The following is a 17,223-nucleotide window of genomic DNA, read 5'->3' on the forward strand; positions in this document are numbered from 1 at the left end:
TTCATGGACACTCTTAAAATACTGTATGTACGACAGGAATGTCAAAAAGCTTCAGATGGCGCTTTTTAGTAAGGAACAGTCATGAATAAAAACAAAGTGGAATCAGATGCAATATCCTTTCCTTCTTTCACTGGGAATTCAAATAATCTAAGTTCTTGGATTTGGCTTTTTAAAATATTTACATGTATGAACAAAATGCTGGTTTCAAATAAGATCTGTTTGCAAACAGATTACTGAGCCCCAGCTACAATAAAAAATTGATAATTTGTGTATTTTTCAAAAGAAGTACATAAATTCTGGTTTTGGCAGTTAGTCACTGAGAGTGGAGACACCCACTTCTCCACTTACACCTGAAAATGATTTATGCTTAATTATATCTGCTTTAAAATGTTGGAACAATAGTCCTGGATTTTGCCTCTTCTCTCCTCAGTATTATTTTGACCACTAGAGCCAGCATCTGTCTTTAAGTTTAAACTTTCAATCAGGGTCTAAGCCAGAGGGTCTGGAGGGTTCTCACTTAAGTTTTGTAGATTAGGTGAAAGTGTTTTATACGTATTTCACAGATAGAAACTGATTATGGCTAATGTTAATAGTAAGAATAATCAGGTAACAAATACATCCTTCTCTTTTTATATCCCCCCATCTCACTTTCTCTCAAAAAAAAAAAAAAAGAAAGAAAAGAAAGAAAAAAAACACAGGGCAGGGCTCAGGGTCATTTGTGTTTCCTCTGGTCTAACCTCCTCCCTATCCTCCAACACCCAGTCCTTAAAAAAAAAAAAAAAAGAAAAGAAAAGAAAGAAAAAGAAAAAGAAGAAAACAAGCTAATTTATCTTTGTTTACCTCTGACAATAACTCAAGAAATATAATACTAAGTGTGACTACATCTTAACTGCTGGGAGTATGATGACAAACAGGGCTGTCAAGATCCTGCCAATAAGGGTCTCACACTCTAGCCAGAGGAAACAGACACTCAAACATATAATTCTGATGCTATGTATTAAGAGACATGACATGGACAGCTCTATTGCTCACAGCACATATAGCAGGAACATCTACACTCAACTTGATGGGTCAGAAGCCTTCCTTGGGGGACACTATGTCTCAAATGGAACTGGTAAAAATAAGCAGGAGTTAAGCCGTATGCAGATAGGGTGAGACTATAGTAAGGCAGTTCTGGAGACAAGAAAGAGCATGGAAAACCTAAAGTTAAATCTTGCTTTGTGGGGGGATCAGATGGGATGGAACAGAAGCTGGAAACAGGAGGCTAGGTACTAAAGAGACTTGTATATTACTTGAAGGAATTTAAACTTAAGTGAAGCAATTAGAAGGTTCTCAAAGTACTCTATTTTAACATTATTAACTGAGGTAGCTAAATTTTTCCTGCTTCTTTTTCCAGATATTTTAGATATTATAAAATATACAGAATTCAAATGTAAGGGCTTATATGGCAAATTTCTCCTGGAATTCAGTGTGAGAAAAAAACTTTACCACCAAATATTTAATATATCCTTTCATTAGAAAATCAGAACTGGAAAATTCAGTGATTTTGCCTTATAGGAAGCTCAACATACATTTTGTGTTGCATTCCTTTAAGGTGTCAAGTATACACTCTCTTTAATCCTTCTTTTCATTTTCATTTTCTTGTTAAAGTGTTTTTATATTACTCTACATAATTTTCTCTACAAGTAAGTGGATATAAACCATGTATATACCTTAGAATAGAACCACCATTTGAATTTTCTGCTTTTTTTTTCTTTTTAACCAATAATTTTACTTCATATTTTCATAAGGGGAATTATTTGATCAAGACAGAAATCATAGCAAAAAGGAAAACCATACTTAAGTCTTTGAAAATAAAATATAACCAGAAAACAAGAGATTGGTGAATTATTCTTCACTGCTGTGGGAATTATTAGATTGTCAGCTGATAGCCCAGAAAATATAGGTAGATAGGTAGGCAGGTTGGTGGATGGATGAATGGATGGATGGACAGACAGACAGATAGACACTGATAGATACACAGATAGCTACCTGATATATTGAATATCAGCGTAATATTTCTCCCCAAGAAAAATATCTATGTATATATGTACATATATATCTCTGTATATATATTCATATTTTTACATTTGATATATATAAATATATCAGGGGCTTTATATGTCTTATTTGTTCATATACCATGAATATATGTATAATCTCGCCCTACTCCTTAAAGGATTAACATTAACTGGCATGCAACAGGTAAAACAAACCAGCAATTCCCATGCCCTAACAACCCCATACCACAAATTCAACCAAGGTGATGGGAAAATGGGAAAGAAGATCTCACTAAACCAACAAGAGATAGAGGGTGGATAAGAATTTGTCCTGGCTCTGCCTACTCTCTTTGGACATGAATAAGTCTCACCCTTTAGCTGTAACATGGGAAGAGCAGTTAGGCAAGATATGCAAAATACTTGAAACTGGAAAAAAAGGGTAGGAGAGTTAAGAAACTATCAATTCCCTAGGATGCTGTATATGTAAGCTGTCAAAATATGGAAGCAAATTAAGAGATTTAATATTTTAATTAAATTAAATATGTAGCACATGAAAAAATATGCCAACTTTTTATGCAACCAGATTTTACGTCTTCAGATAACATTTAATAATTTTTTAATATCGACTTGAATATATTACATTTAAATATTTTTATTATTTGTAGACAGTCTTATAGTAACATAATTAATTCCTTCTCTTCATCAAAACAACTATAATAAATTATTCTTTCAACTAAAGACTTTTACCCTAGCAATCCATGACTATGCTTAAAATCTAATGAGCGAATGCTTCTCTTTATTCATATTCATTTAAAAAAGGAGTCAGAAAGATAATCTTTTTTGAATAATATATTTCAGAAAGGCATAAAACATTCTATGCTATTACAGTGATAATTATAAGAAAGGATAGAATTCATCTTATATTACTTTACTATACACTTTTCCTCCTAAATCATACTAAATGTACCCTCCTGAGTTTAATTTCAAGTCTTCGAAAAGGATATCATCTTAAGAAATTAGAAATTTAAGTTCCAATTCATAAAACATCATTTTCTCAAGTGGAAATAGTTGGAGGTTACATACTAACACCACTCCTTTAATTTTAATATTCTAAAAAAACAACATCTGAAAGAGACATAGTGAGCAGGAGGCAGTGTTATGACAGATTACATTAAACAATATAATTACCCTTAGTCTTTATAGCACGCTTTTCATTTTCCAGATCTTTATAGGATACGAAATGAAAACTCTCACTTGCCCGAGGTAGATGATGAATCGTTTTTCAAATGGGAAACTGAGGCACTGAGATGCCTTACTATATGCCGCAAAATTGGTCAGCAACAGAATCAAGATTAGAAGCAGGAGAAATTGGTTGAAGTTTTATATGCATGGCTGCCTAAAACGTCAACGGAATGACAGGAATAAGGTCAGTCCATATCCATGGCCTGTGTTCCATCTTGCTCTATGACATGCATAGCTGATAGAAGTTTAAAACTCCATATAAAGTTAAGGGGTACATCTACTTCCCAATGCCAAACCCATGAGAGCAATATGAGGAATGATTATTTTCAGCGGCATCCTCAGACTCAGGAATGTAGGCCATGTTGAAACCATGTAGAATGTATAACAGTAAGTGAGAACAAGACAGAAGAAACAAAAATTAAAGGACACTTAATACAATAATAAAAATTACTACTTCAGTTCAATATTTCTACAGTTATTCTACAAAGATGTTTATGACTGCAATTAAAAATAAATTTTCAAACAATTGGATTTGAAATTTGACTCACATCTCTATGCTGTGAGTCTTGATCTGCATGCTCCTAAATTAGGAAGGAATAAATAGCATAATTTTACTTGTTTTATTTTAAACACATCTCTTTCTAGAATACAAAAATGTATCATTATCCACTGCAAATAATTTACCAAGCTCTTCAAATAGATTAAAGTACTAAAGTAAACTGGGTTATTTCACCGAACAGTGCTATTAGCCAACAAGCAATATGGCTGGGATGGAGGTACACTTGGTAAGGGATGCTTTATGGGAGATGCAGGAAAATAAACAATTGTATTGTCCTTTAGGCTTGTGAGAATAATGTCCATGGATGCCAATCCCACAGTTACTGTGCGAGCAGCCAGTATATTAGGGACACACTAACATAGATGACACACAGTGTTATCCAGTTTATTCTCGTGATTGGTGGCCTGCGGTTACCTGTCACATGGAGGATGACATTGGAAGAGAGAATGCCACTAGAGTTTTGGGCCCGAGCCACATAGAGGCCTGCATCTGCCCCGCATACCTTCGGAATGAACACCGAATGTCTTGTCTCCTTGTGTAAAACCTGTAAGTGTCCATCTGCAGACAATTTCTGGCCCTTCTTGTACCTGAAGCAGAGAGTCAGTTTTTAAAATCAGGATCACTGTTTCAATAATTGGATATTATTCATATCATATCCAATTTTTAAAAACCATTACAAAGAGGCCCATTACCACTGCAATATTCTCTAGTGTGAGGAACTTTGCAGCCACCACGAATTCCAATGGAGTTGTTTATCCCCCAAGCAGAGGTTGGCAGGTGGTGGACGGAGAAGTGCTGGATTGGCTCAGATCATGTTTTTAAAAAACTGAATTTTCTGACAGCATTTAACAATTGGAATATTGCATGAGAAAATTCAGATATCCAACTACTCTTAAAAAAACCAGACCATCTGGTCACACTGGGCCACCATTTGCTCACGGCAATTATCTAGAATATGAAATGGCACCCTCCTATTTGGCCTGCGTCATTCTTTCAGCTGCTATGGAACAGCAGCTTGTGACTGCTGGACTTTGTATTGGAGTGAGACTCATCTGCCCCATTATATTCATCCCATAAGAGCCACACAAGAATACCTATGTGCTGTTGTAGAGGAAGATAGTTATACAGCATTTCCTGGAGAAATGAGTTCATTTAATTTTTGTGAATTAATTTCATTAGAAGAAAACGATTTCTAATTATAAAAGGCATTTATGCAATTGGAATATTACCATTAATGACATATTTCAAAGTTTCCTACGAACATGAACACTTAGCTGCACCTTTTTATAAAGCAAATAATTTGTTTATTTTATATATTCTAGATTCTAGTTTATTTATTTATATTCACGTTCTACTACACAAGTGATGACAAACTTGAATCATTTTCTGTTCTCATTGCCCAAATGATAATTTCGCATTTTTATGAACGTCCTACAAATGTATGATTCCCTGATAGCTTGCCAGTTGTTAACTGAGTAAAATTTTAAATCTGAAGGCAAGATATTTTTTTTCACAATTGTTCTTCAATATTATAGTTGCAATAGTTTTTCAATAATATTTACTAACCAAGTCGTTGGCTGTGTGAACAAAAATAAGAAATACTTCAGACAACATTTTTCTTTGGGGTGAACTGATATTTAATAATGAATTAAATATCTTTTAAATTCATAAATATAAAATTCCTGATCTATAAAAAAGCATGCAATGGTAAAAACAACAACAAAAAAATAAAAAGCATAAATGGCAGCATTTAGCACAAATGTAGTCTCTGTTAATAATCTGAGAAACCAGTTTTCTCATAGGTTCTTTAGCTAACCAATTCACACTTTGTGTATTATCAATGGGCATATGCAATAATTTAAATTGTTATTTTAACATCTACTAAAACATTATGATAAATAATGTTATTTTACTTATCTTAATTTAAAAGTATAAACCCATTTCCACGAATTTAAAACTTTGTCCTCAAATAAATCTACTTAAAATGAAAATTTTCTAAATGTTTAAAAGTAACCCAAGAATTGAGAAAGTCAGATTTGCTTCTATAACAACAGTAGGTGATTCAAAGCCTGTATTCTGCAGTTTATTTTTATCAAAACAAATGGGCTAAAAAGTAATGTCTCCAGAGTGAAATCATATTGTTCACAGCTCAGTTACTATACCACCTTTCAAAAATGGGTTTATTACCTGTCACTGGGAGTAACTGTGAAAGAAATATTTTTATTCCATCTCTCACAATGAAGAAATTTATAAAAAGAAATCTTAGTGAAATAAACAAACACTGCAAAAGTAGCATGTTGGGAAGAGAAAAGAGGTAAATGAAAGAAAAGGGAAACACCCAAATTCTTATGTTTTTTAATTGAATGAGGGATGCTAAACCAAGAAAATTTCATGCTTATGTAAAAATAAACAATAGAAAAGAATTTCAACCCACTATCTTTCGAAATGTGGAATGTTAAACCGATACGAAAACAAAAAAAAACAAACAACTAAGCTGCAGCGTCTTTGGAGTTTGTTAAGTTATTATTTTATATGGTTATTTTTTTTTTCTTCAAGGTATTAGTCATGCTGCTACTAAAATGAGATTTGGGGGTTTAATGTGAGGTTGAATCATGCAGAGTTGCAGTGTCGCAGAATATTAATCAGCTATGCCTGAACTTTTAAGTTAGGGCACATGAATGATTTGCTCAGTATTCAGTTTGTTTCTGTTTATGGCTTGTCATTATAGGCTACCCACCATGTCAGTGTAGGCTCTGGAAATCCTGTTACTTCAACTTCCAAAGTCACTGGAGATCCTTCCACAACTGTTACATTAGACAGGAGCCTGGAGAAATTAGGTGCCTGGCCAGCTAAGCTGACCATGCTGTTTTCTGCTGATGTACTTTTAATCTCTTCTTGCGAAACTATTTGCCTCTGATAGGCCAGGCTGGGGCCTGATTGAAACCTGAGGCCCGAGTATGCATCCTGGGAAGCATGCAGCCTATTTTGGGTTTTAGTGACGTTATTATCAACATGCATTTTCTCCTGTATTTCTAGCAAACTTTCCTGAGCCTGCAGGTGCTGCTGTAAAGCTCTTTCATGCACTTCACTCGACATGCTCTCTGGATGTCCGGCACTGATTTCGCAGATGGCAGTACTCTTTTCCAGAAACCCTCTGGAGGTTGATGGGGGCTCAGCTTTGAACTGAGGGTAAGGCCTCTCAAAATGACTTGAAAATATTTCTCTCTTATCATTGCAAGTATCAGCAAAAGCAGCAGGTGGTGGAAGGTCACATTCCTGGGCCTCCCCTGGACGGCTAGCCCCCATCTGCATCCTGTAATTGCTTATGTGAAGGCTGAGGGAGGGACTGGCATGCTCTTCCACCTCCATGTCAGACAGTATGAGGGGGGAATCAGGGCTTCCTGGGAGTGGAGGCAAGGAGATGTCATCAGGTGAGACACACTCATGTTCTTCTCGTAAAAGCATGTCTGCAGGCTGGAGCAGGCCTTGGATGCCACCCTCTTTGCCAGAGGATAGCTGCTTCAGGTCCTGTGGAAGCCGACCCTCTCCTGTTCCACTGATGGTCAAAATATCTGCTACATGCTCCTGCTTCTTCAAACAAAAAAGCCAAAGCTTTGAGTTAGTCACTGAGTTTTCTTTTTCCAGATCTCAAACTCAACTTGAGAAACAACTTGAGAAAAGCACTATAGTGAATTTAAAGCTTGGGGCCCTGGCTCAGACATTACAGAACTTGAAACCATTTGTCTATTTAACCTGGGCTTAGTCTTGTCCTATGACTAAGGAATCAGTAAACTGACCTCCAGTCTCTGAGTGAAATGTGATAGACCTTGTGAAATGGAAGAGGGACAGTTCTAGTTATCACCTCTAATGAAGAGTCGGACTGGATAAATTGTCTTTTCAAATCATTATCTGAGGAGTCTCCTTCCACCAGCAAATTCTACTTTGGTTTTTTTGTCTACACTTCAGGTGAACACAGTTCTTAAATGCACATTGAAACCTATATAATTTTATTAACTGATATCACTCCAATAAATTTAATGAAATTAAAAAAATTTTAAATCTAAAAAACAAATCAGAGGCTTGCTCGTTAGGCAATCCCTCAGAATCTACTAGAATTACCCCTCTCCTTTTCCAGGAAAGTCATTCTTTTTTATTTTATGTTTTATTGTGGTAAAATATAGATAACATAAAATTTACCATTTTAACCATTTTTAAGTGTACAGGTAAGTGGCAGTAAGTACATTCACATTGCTGCGCAACTATCACCACTAATCATCTCCAACACTTTTTCATCTTTCTAAAGTAAAACTCTGTACCCTCTAAACATGAATTCTCTATTCTCCCTCCTCCCCAACCCCTTCTACTTTCTGTCTCTATGAATTTGACTACTCTAGGTACTTCATATAGAGAAAGCCATTTTTAAATGATTGATTTTATTTTCTTAAAATCCCTTAATTTCATTCTTACATTGAAAAATATCTTCTGGGCACCTATTACATACCAGGTACAAGGCATTGGAGAGAGAAAATGGTGAGTAAAAGTAAATACGGTCTCCACCCTCACAAAGATGATAGTCTAGTGTGGTACGGAGATATTAATGGAAAATCACGTTATGACCTTTCACAAAAGAACACACCAAGATACAATAGAAGGCCTGCCACTTATCTTTCTGTCCCATGTGGAGTGTAGGTCCTGCTAGGAGACCGAATAGCAGTACATTGCCTCATGCTAACACTATTCTACTATTTCTCCACACTAATCCATGTCCATCTCTGGTTTAAGAAGAGGCTCAAATATACCATCTGGCATAGACTCAGAAGAGCATTGAAGCTGAAAAGGATCTCATCTATCCCAACCTGCTTGTTTTACATTTACCTATTTCTGTGCCTTTCCTCAGCATTTAGGCAGCATTTTTGCTTAATTAACAATCACTGGTCTTTGTCCAATTGCTACTGATTGCACATAAGAAAATTATATCTTGCCTAGACTTTGAGTTCTTTGTTTCAGCACATAGTCTGGCTCCTGACATACTTTAAAAGTGATTTTTGAGGAAGAAATGTGTTTTTAGGTTGAGGATTAGAAGTAGAAATAAAACAATGCTCCTTCGACTATCCCACAGATATGACTTATTTTTAGAGAAAACATAAACACAGCTTAGAGAAAGTGGTTCATTTACCCATTTGAGAAAAGTTTAAATTCTCAGTCTATAAGCCAGAGTTCTTAAAAGTCCTTCTCATTTAAAAACAATTACTAAATAAACACATATGTAGTAGGAATGCCCCTCCGTCTTTTGGTTTTCCTTACTACAGCTTAGTTTTGCCTTTCTTTTGATCTCTTCTTGAAAGTAGAATATTTATTTTCCTTTTCATAAGGACTTTGTCCCAACTTCCTTTTTAGTCTAAAAATCTCCTCTGACATTCTGGCAGCCTGTTTGAACATTTTTTCTGAAAGAGTGCTTTTTTGAAAATACTTTTATGTTTTACTTGTGTTAAGAACATCTTCCTATATTTAGCAAAGGTCTGCTCCCCTCACTACCCACCAATGATCTGAACTGGCCTCCCGGAGTAACAGAGAAGGTGTCCACCTGCTCCCCTCTTACAGCGGCCCTTTGACTATTTGGAGAACTGGTCCTGCAACCTCTCAATCTCTTTCTTTGTACTAACCCCTCTCTCTCCCATAAACCCCGGATTGTCTCCTGGAACTTTCATCATCCTGGTCACCTTCTGGGAGGTCCCGCTCCTACTGGGCTACAATCTGCTTCACAGGAAAGCAAGGACATTTGTTGATCTAAGGGTCATACAGGGACAGGCAGCTCCTTACTGACTTCAGGTAACCTATGCCTTTCTAAAGAATAATAATGTTTTAAACTTGTCTGAAATTTGTCAAAAAACTTAGGAAACTTGAATAAAAGTACAGGCTAGTCTCCCCCACTCCTTCCTGGGGTGAACTGACTTATCTAATTGTGGGTTTGGAAGAAGAGAATGAGCCTGGCCAGTTCTGTCTCTGTGATGCCCTCTCTTTTGGATCTCCTTTCTACCAAATAGGTGCATTCGCATTGGCTATAAGGTATGAAAAACCCCTGCAGAGGTGCCTGTGGTTTCCTAGCTATGTACCCGTGTTGGTGAGTAGACAAGTCCACCTAAATCAGAGATGAAGTTTTGAGAAACCCACTAGATACATCTATGGCATATCCTCTAGTCCGGCTTTTACTGGTTATTAATTTCTGACTCCTGTGTCTCATTTTCAGATGATGTCAAACTCAAAAAGAAAATTCAAGGATATTATTTTTCATTCCTTTAATTCCTTCCTATAATTCCTAAAGTAGAAAAATACTTTCCACAGAAAATACCAGATGACTTCTACTAACAATAAGAGGAAGAGTTTTCTCAAAAATTTTTTAGACAATTTTCAACTTATTAATGTTTTCCCATAACTATGTTTATTTTCAGAATTTTTTTACTTTCCAGATGGGAAGTAATCAGTTGAACCATCATCTCTTCAATCTATATATGATATGTTTTTACTAAAGTGGTTGCGTTAGTGTTTTTGTTTTTATGAGAACCACATAGGACTATTGATTCATATTGAGTTTTTAATCAACCAAAATTTCTCATTTCCTCTGCCCAATAATACCACTGATAATGCTGAACACTGCAGAGTTTAGGACAAAGCCAGATGTCTCCTCTCAAAAGGTAAACTGTCTTCCAGGTTGACATTGATGAACTACTTAACACTCTTAGGTACAATTATAACCAGACCAAACTCTCATTCGGTTCACATCTCTCCCTTCATCTTAAGAGAGATATCAGGAGTATGGTTATCCAGTGACTTCCTAATGACAATAATAAGTTTTGCCTATGTCACTAACCTAGAATTACCTATTAAATAATCATCTCAGAAAGCAAAGTAAGATGAGTTTAATACAAGTTTTTTTTGAGTAGATCCATCTTGGCTTTTGACATTTCTGCTTTTATTCTCAAATGTAAATTAGCTTTCAGTTTTTTAGTCATTATGGAATGTTACAAAAAATTTCTTTTAAAACCCACCAAGCTATACTTTACTGGGTCTACTAGTTTTCTTTTATGAAAATTGTTCACTAACATTCACATATAATAACTATTTTTTCACATTTTCCCACCATGAAAACTTTTTTGCTATCAGTAGAAAAAAAAGTGTATGTGTATGTTTCTAGAAAAAGGTAGATAAATCTACATATCTCTGTGCAGATAAGGCATCAATTTGATGGGTTCTGGCAAAATGGCTGGGAAACTCTGATCTAATTCTAATTCACAAAATCACAGCTCACTCTCAATGTGTTTCTCTTATAGCCTTGTTTGCTCTTTGACATTTTTGTTGATTCCTTTTTCTTTTCCCACCTTCTAAATATATGAATAATGTGTGATCTTGTCTTTAAGTTCCCTAATTTTCTCTATATGCTTCTCCTTGCAAAGATCTCACCCACTTTTATATCTTGTGATCAGTTAAATTTTAATTAACCCTAAATCTATAGCCTCAAATCTTATCTCGGTCCAGATTTCTGAACTTTCCACTGATGAAGATAATCACTTGGATTTACAATCATCGCCATGAAGGCAAACAATATTTAGAAGAGAGAACATAATGATATTCTACAGCCATCGAACTAAGTGTACAGCACCAATCCTCAAAGTACTCAGGGTGAGTAGCCATCTATGTGGTAAATTTAAAGAAATGCCACAAGACTTTACCTTCCAAAATAATCTTATCTTGTGATAAAGAAAATTAAATGAAGGTAAGTAGGAAGATATTGAACATAGGTCTTGGCCTATGAAATGCATTTCTGGGAATTTGGAAGGGGTTTTGGGCAAACAAGGGGTGACTTGGTACCTTTGGGCACATGGAGCAGACAAGGTAAAAGAGAACAGAAAGATGAAGAAGACTATTTTGTCTTCTACCTAATTTTTTCCAAAGCAAATGTCTCAAGAACATCTCTCCTCCATCCCACCACCACCTACCAAGTGATCAGGATTAAAGGAGAAGGTCTCAGGGACTGTCTTCACCTGGTCTGATAAGAGCACTCTACTAAATTGTTTGGTTTAAAAATACTTCCACACCATTGTTTTGTTAATCATCACGTAAACAGATGAATGCAAAGAGGGGAATGGTTTGGCATGAGAATTTACAGTTTCATTACAAAACAGCTTATTTATATGCAACAGTTCCTTGGAGCGTCCCTTTGGTCTTGTAGAACAAGTTATATGGCTGAAATTCAGGAGAACTGGGCTGCCTGCCCAGTTCTGACAGTACTTTCTGTAATTTTTCGAGGGCATAATATTTAATCTCTTTTGGCCTCAATTTCCTCAACTGTAAAATGAGATTTGATCAGATGATTGTTAAATCCCTTCTAGTGGTAAGATTCTGTAACTCTAATCACTGGCATCGCAAGCCTTCATCTTCTACCTAATAGTTAGTGACTCTAGGCAAGTCTCTTAATACTCTGTGCCTCCATTTAACCTTAGGAGTGTTCACGTACTCCTGAGGATTTAGCTACGGACCTCACTTTGGGCATAAAACATCACTAATCTGTTAGCAGTGCAATGAGCATTGATTGCATTTACCGAATTGACTAATTCTATCTGCTGCAATTTTGGGTCAGAAAAATGAGAAGCACTTTATTATCTTCAGGATAAAATCTTGTGATTAATACATTCTTGTAATAGTTTTATGGAATCCTTCTTTCTTATTTAAATCATTTTCTGAGGAAGATCGACACTATTTAAGGATGTCAGAATTGAACTAAGCGATTCCCAGACAAGCTTTTCACATGGTGTTTCTCAATATCTGCCCACATGTTTTTTTTGGGAATCATTATATTTGACCTATAAAATAACCTATAAGAAAAATAAATAAAAGCAAGAAAAACCATTTTTACTAAATATAAATGAGTCAGTTTGCTTTGGTAGCAATAACTTTCATTTCTAACCTTAGTAAATGTGTGTGGCTGACAATGTAAAAAAATGTGCAGAATTAAAAAAATAAGTTGGGTTTAGTGTCTCTTAGAAACATAGTTAAGACAATGTGATCCACTTAATATTATTCTTTATTATTTCAACTAGCAGTTCTCAATAGAGGTTGACTTTGCTCCCCGGGGAGTAGTTAGCAATTTTATAGACTTTTTTTTGGTTGTCATGACTGGACAGGGTGGCTGCTACTGGCATCTAGTGAGTAGAGGCCATACATTCTGGTCAACATCCCACATTGCACAGGACAGTCCCCCACAACAAAAAATTCTCTGGGCTAAAATGCTAATAGTGCTGAGGTTGAAAAATTCCGATTTAGATCAGTCAGAGTCACCAATGACCATATGATATGAGATTAAGATCCATCAAGATGCCCAAGGTTTGGCAGCTTTCTTTTGCCTCAGGGAAGAACCAGGGTTTAAATACCTCAAGGTCATCAAGGTCACCCCACAAAAAGGCAGCTTGCTTAATGGTTCTTGATGCCAGGTGGTTATATAATTGAACTAGCTCTTTGCATATATTTAACCTGTGAAAAAGGACCTACAATGAAGCTCTAAGAATTATACTGACTTCAAGAAAAGGTAACTATTTCTCCATGAGATAACTGTAAAACAAGGGAGAGGTTGTTTTTTTTTTTTAAAGTCTCAAGTCACAAAAAGTATATTCTATTAATTTGTGTCAGTCAAGAATGTTGATTCTGCTTGTTCCTTCAATTCCTTGGGAGAGGAAAAAACAGAGGGAGAAGGTAACTGGCAAAGGAAGAAGTCAAGAGCTAATTACAGTCTAGCAGCTTTGAATAGTGTGTAACTTATGCCAAAAATCCATATTGAAATGATTTAAATAATACTTTTGATATCATAATACATTTGCATTTTTGAGTATTTAAAGTTTTTGTTACATGCTTAATTTATCTGTAATGCATAGGTTTTAAAGTAATTTGAACATTTTTCTAAATACTTTAGTACCTATATTTCTGTTGGATTCTATATTTTAGTGCCTGGAAATACCTTAAAGGTAAAGATTCTATGGGAACAAGATACAACTTAATTTCATGTATTAAGGTTTTTTTAATGGGTACTGTAAAACAACCAAATCATAGCTCGATGGTATGATAAAGAGGGAGAAGTGAAATCTGAAGTTGGGACTGAATATAAAAAGACTATGTGAAAGGCAGCTAAAAATAGGAGAAATAGAAGTGGTTTGGGGTGACAGTATGGTGTTTGAACGGCTGCCACAAAGTCACTGTAAAATGGTATGGTTCCAGTATTCATTAGGAGGGGCTCAGAAGAAAATATCGTATGGTAGAAGGACTAAGTAAGTGGTAGAAAAGCAGTAAGAAATGAGGACACTCATACTGCCTTTACCTTGGGAGATTCGATACAGATAGATAAGAAGGCTTCAATTCACCTTTTTTTTTTCTTTTCTTTTTTGCAATGCACAACGATTCTAGCCTCAAAACAAAAGTAGTGAATAGTTGAGGTTCAGTTTTCCTTACCTTATTCATTTCTTCATTGAATATCATCTGCTTATTTCTCACTGGTTCATTCAGTAGGTCAATGCAGTCATTGTGGAAGTCTTCCGAATTCAGATTCATTTTCAAAACGTCTCCCTGCTATACAAAGTAATGGTTAGTGAGAGCTTAAGCCGGGAAAGTTGGAGGAACAATGCCATACAATAACTACTTGGAAGAAAACATAGGCCACTTGCAACCTTTCAGTAAATGTATTCCACAGGAGACTGATGTACTCCTGTGATTGATTTATAAAATTATCCCCCCATACTCACGGTTCCCCTCATACTTCACTCCTTTGACTGAAAAAAAAAAAAAATTTGGTTGTTCAAAGGCCCAGCAGGAAAAAATACATTGTTACGATAGGATCCACCTACAGGAGCAGTCTCTAGAGAAAGAAATCATTGTGCGTGGCAGTTTATAATGCCAATAGGAGTATCTGGGAGAGCAGCAATGAGGCAGAAATGACTAAAGATCTTCTTTGATGGAGAACAAAGTAGAAAATTCAGAGAATTTACACAAGCAAAATGTTTGGGATACTCATGAAAAGAGGAAGGAAATATCACTATGGAAGAAAAAAAACAGTTGAGAATAAAGGATGCTTCATGTGAATGAAGATATTTTGTTCCAACATTTCATGGGGCTCCATTTTGGTCATGGAGGTAGAGGGGGTTTGCAAACTACTGTGGGGCTAGTGTGAGGGCTGAGAAGATTTTGTGAAGGTGAAAGAAGCCACAGGTATGCCAAGTGACAGGACACCAGTTTAGGATGATGATTATACTACAACAAAAGATTCTCTATTCCACCTGGAATGTGGTCTCTAGATGATTAGATGAGCCTTAAGAAAACAGGCATGCTCCTCAAGGTACACATTCTACACTGACTCAGAGGATTTGGGGAACTCATTTCTGGGGATATTCAGCTTTTAGTTTTAACTCTAAAACTAAACTGGTTTGTATCACTGGACAAGTCACTCTATTTTAATACACTTAATACCAAAATGGCAGCTGTTGTGGAAAGAACATTCGATTTTGAATATATCAAAATTTGAATTCCAGATCCACTACTACTAACCATGGGAGCCTAAACAAAGCACTTTTAATCTTTGAACTTCACCTCTGAAACAAACAAAAAATATTTGCTTTGTTTCCACCACAAGGTTATTTGGAAATCACTGATATATACATCTTGGTGATTATACACACACACACACACACACACACACACACACACACACACACATACATATATATATGAAAATTCATATATATATGAAAATACTTTGTAAATCTCAAATTGCTATAATAAATAGAAAGGATTATTATCACTATTTCAGCCTTGACAGGGAATCCTGGGCCTATTATTTTTAATGACCCCTGCAAAAGAGACCCATGGCATCAGCCTTAAAGACATAAGAGCTAGACATTTATGCTTCTTATGCAAAAACCTGTGGTGTTAGTAAGCATTCTCTGATGAGCTTTTGTTTGGACTGTAACTCATAAGGGCAATGCCGATGCCTATTTTTCTTGCCAGAGAGGCCCTTCCTCATTTTTATACCCACCCAAATCAAACCTTTTTGAGCTACTGAATAATTCTTTTGTATACCAATCCCTTAAGTTTTCACAAAAGGAGAATCTACTTTAGGCAAATTGTGTTAAACATGTGGGATGCTGAACTGAAGTGGGCCATGGGGTTTCCTTAAATATAATCAAGTAGGAGGGTTGAGATGGTAATGGTAGCTATATATGATGCTTATGATTGGAAAGAATACTAGTGCTCTGAGAGATCAGAGAGGGGGTGAAACACCTAAGGAAGGAGTTGTGGAGAAGGCAGTATTAGAATTTGGCTTTGAGAGAGCAAGATTTAGATCAGCAGAGATAGAAGATCATGTGTTTGAAGTAAAGGTTTAGAAGCAGGAAACCTGGGAACATGGGGGTAGCAGACCAGTGAGACAGGAACAAACCTATGATGACTATAGAAGCCTCAGAACATTGGAACGGCTTGAATCTGAATTTTATTTGTTAAACAATAAAGAGCTTGTAGTGAAGTGTTTTGAATGTAAAAGTGACACTAGTAGAATTGTATTTAGGAAAGGTGATCTAGCTAGAGTGTATAATTAGGAGGCCCCTGACTAGTGCAAAACAGAATCCAAGCAATGGGTTGGGAATGAGAAGGAGAGGGTGCAATCCTGACTACAGGGGGTGTAGAAGGAATGGGAAATGAGGAAGTGTGGAGAAAGAATGGAAACAACTTTCAGGAAGAACGGCCATGAAAGTGAAAAGCTGGAAATGGAGATAACTTTGAGAGTAGATTTTATTAAGTGAATCTTACTTGAAGATTCGTAAATGGGAGGGATGTTGTGGATGACAGAGAGCAAAGAGTCAGAGGAAGCAGAGATTTGCAAACTGTGTGTCGAAAGTCAGAAGACACAGATCCTCAGGAGGTGGTGTGGAGATGGGGAGGAAATGATAAATGTTGAAAGGATGATATAAGCTATATGGCACATTCATACATTACTGGTGGCATTATAATGATAAAGATTTATGAAAAGCAATCTAAAAATATATATTAGAAACTAACAATTTATATAATATATATGTGTGGATATAGATAAACATTAACAATTTCATACCCATTTATCCAAATCTGCTTTGGAGAATTTATACATAGGCAATAATATAAAAGAAAGAAAAAACTATATGCATGAAAATGTTTGTTGTAGTGTTATTTTAAATGTTAAAAAAATTGAAAAGTCTAGATTTTTAACCAAAGGAAAAAGATTATTTGGTTGAATTAAAAGGTTAACAAACTATTTAGAATGAAATGAGTATTTAAGTTTATGAAATGGAAATTCACACAGAAAAAAATGGTTGC

The 17,223-nt window shown here is 35.7% G+C and overlaps 1 protein-coding gene across 1 annotated transcript in view; it reads right to left on the bottom strand.

Annotated features, from left to right (window-relative positions):
* Positions 1–4,121: 4,121 nt before the first annotated feature.
* The window catches only part of CCDC141 (coiled-coil domain containing 141), a 160,744-nt gene continuing 147,642 nt past the window's right edge, over positions 4,122–17,223 (bottom strand). The window contains exons 25-27 of the mRNA XM_015596455.2: positions 14,335–14,451; positions 6,578–7,431; positions 4,122–4,427 (exon numbers count right to left, since the gene is read on the bottom strand). Coding sequence (XP_015451941.1) covers positions 4,160–4,427; positions 6,578–7,431; positions 14,335–14,451 — 1,239 coding nt within the window. The 3' untranslated portion in view covers positions 4,122–4,159. The remainder of the gene's footprint in view (positions 4,428–6,577; positions 7,432–14,334; positions 14,452–17,223) is intronic.

Source organism: Pteropus alecto, unplaced genomic scaffold (genome assembly GCF_000325575.1).
Source record: "Pteropus alecto unplaced genomic scaffold, ASM32557v1 scaffold3, whole genome shotgun sequence".
NCBI classification, from domain to species: domain Eukaryota; kingdom Metazoa; phylum Chordata; class Mammalia; order Chiroptera; family Pteropodidae; genus Pteropus; species Pteropus alecto.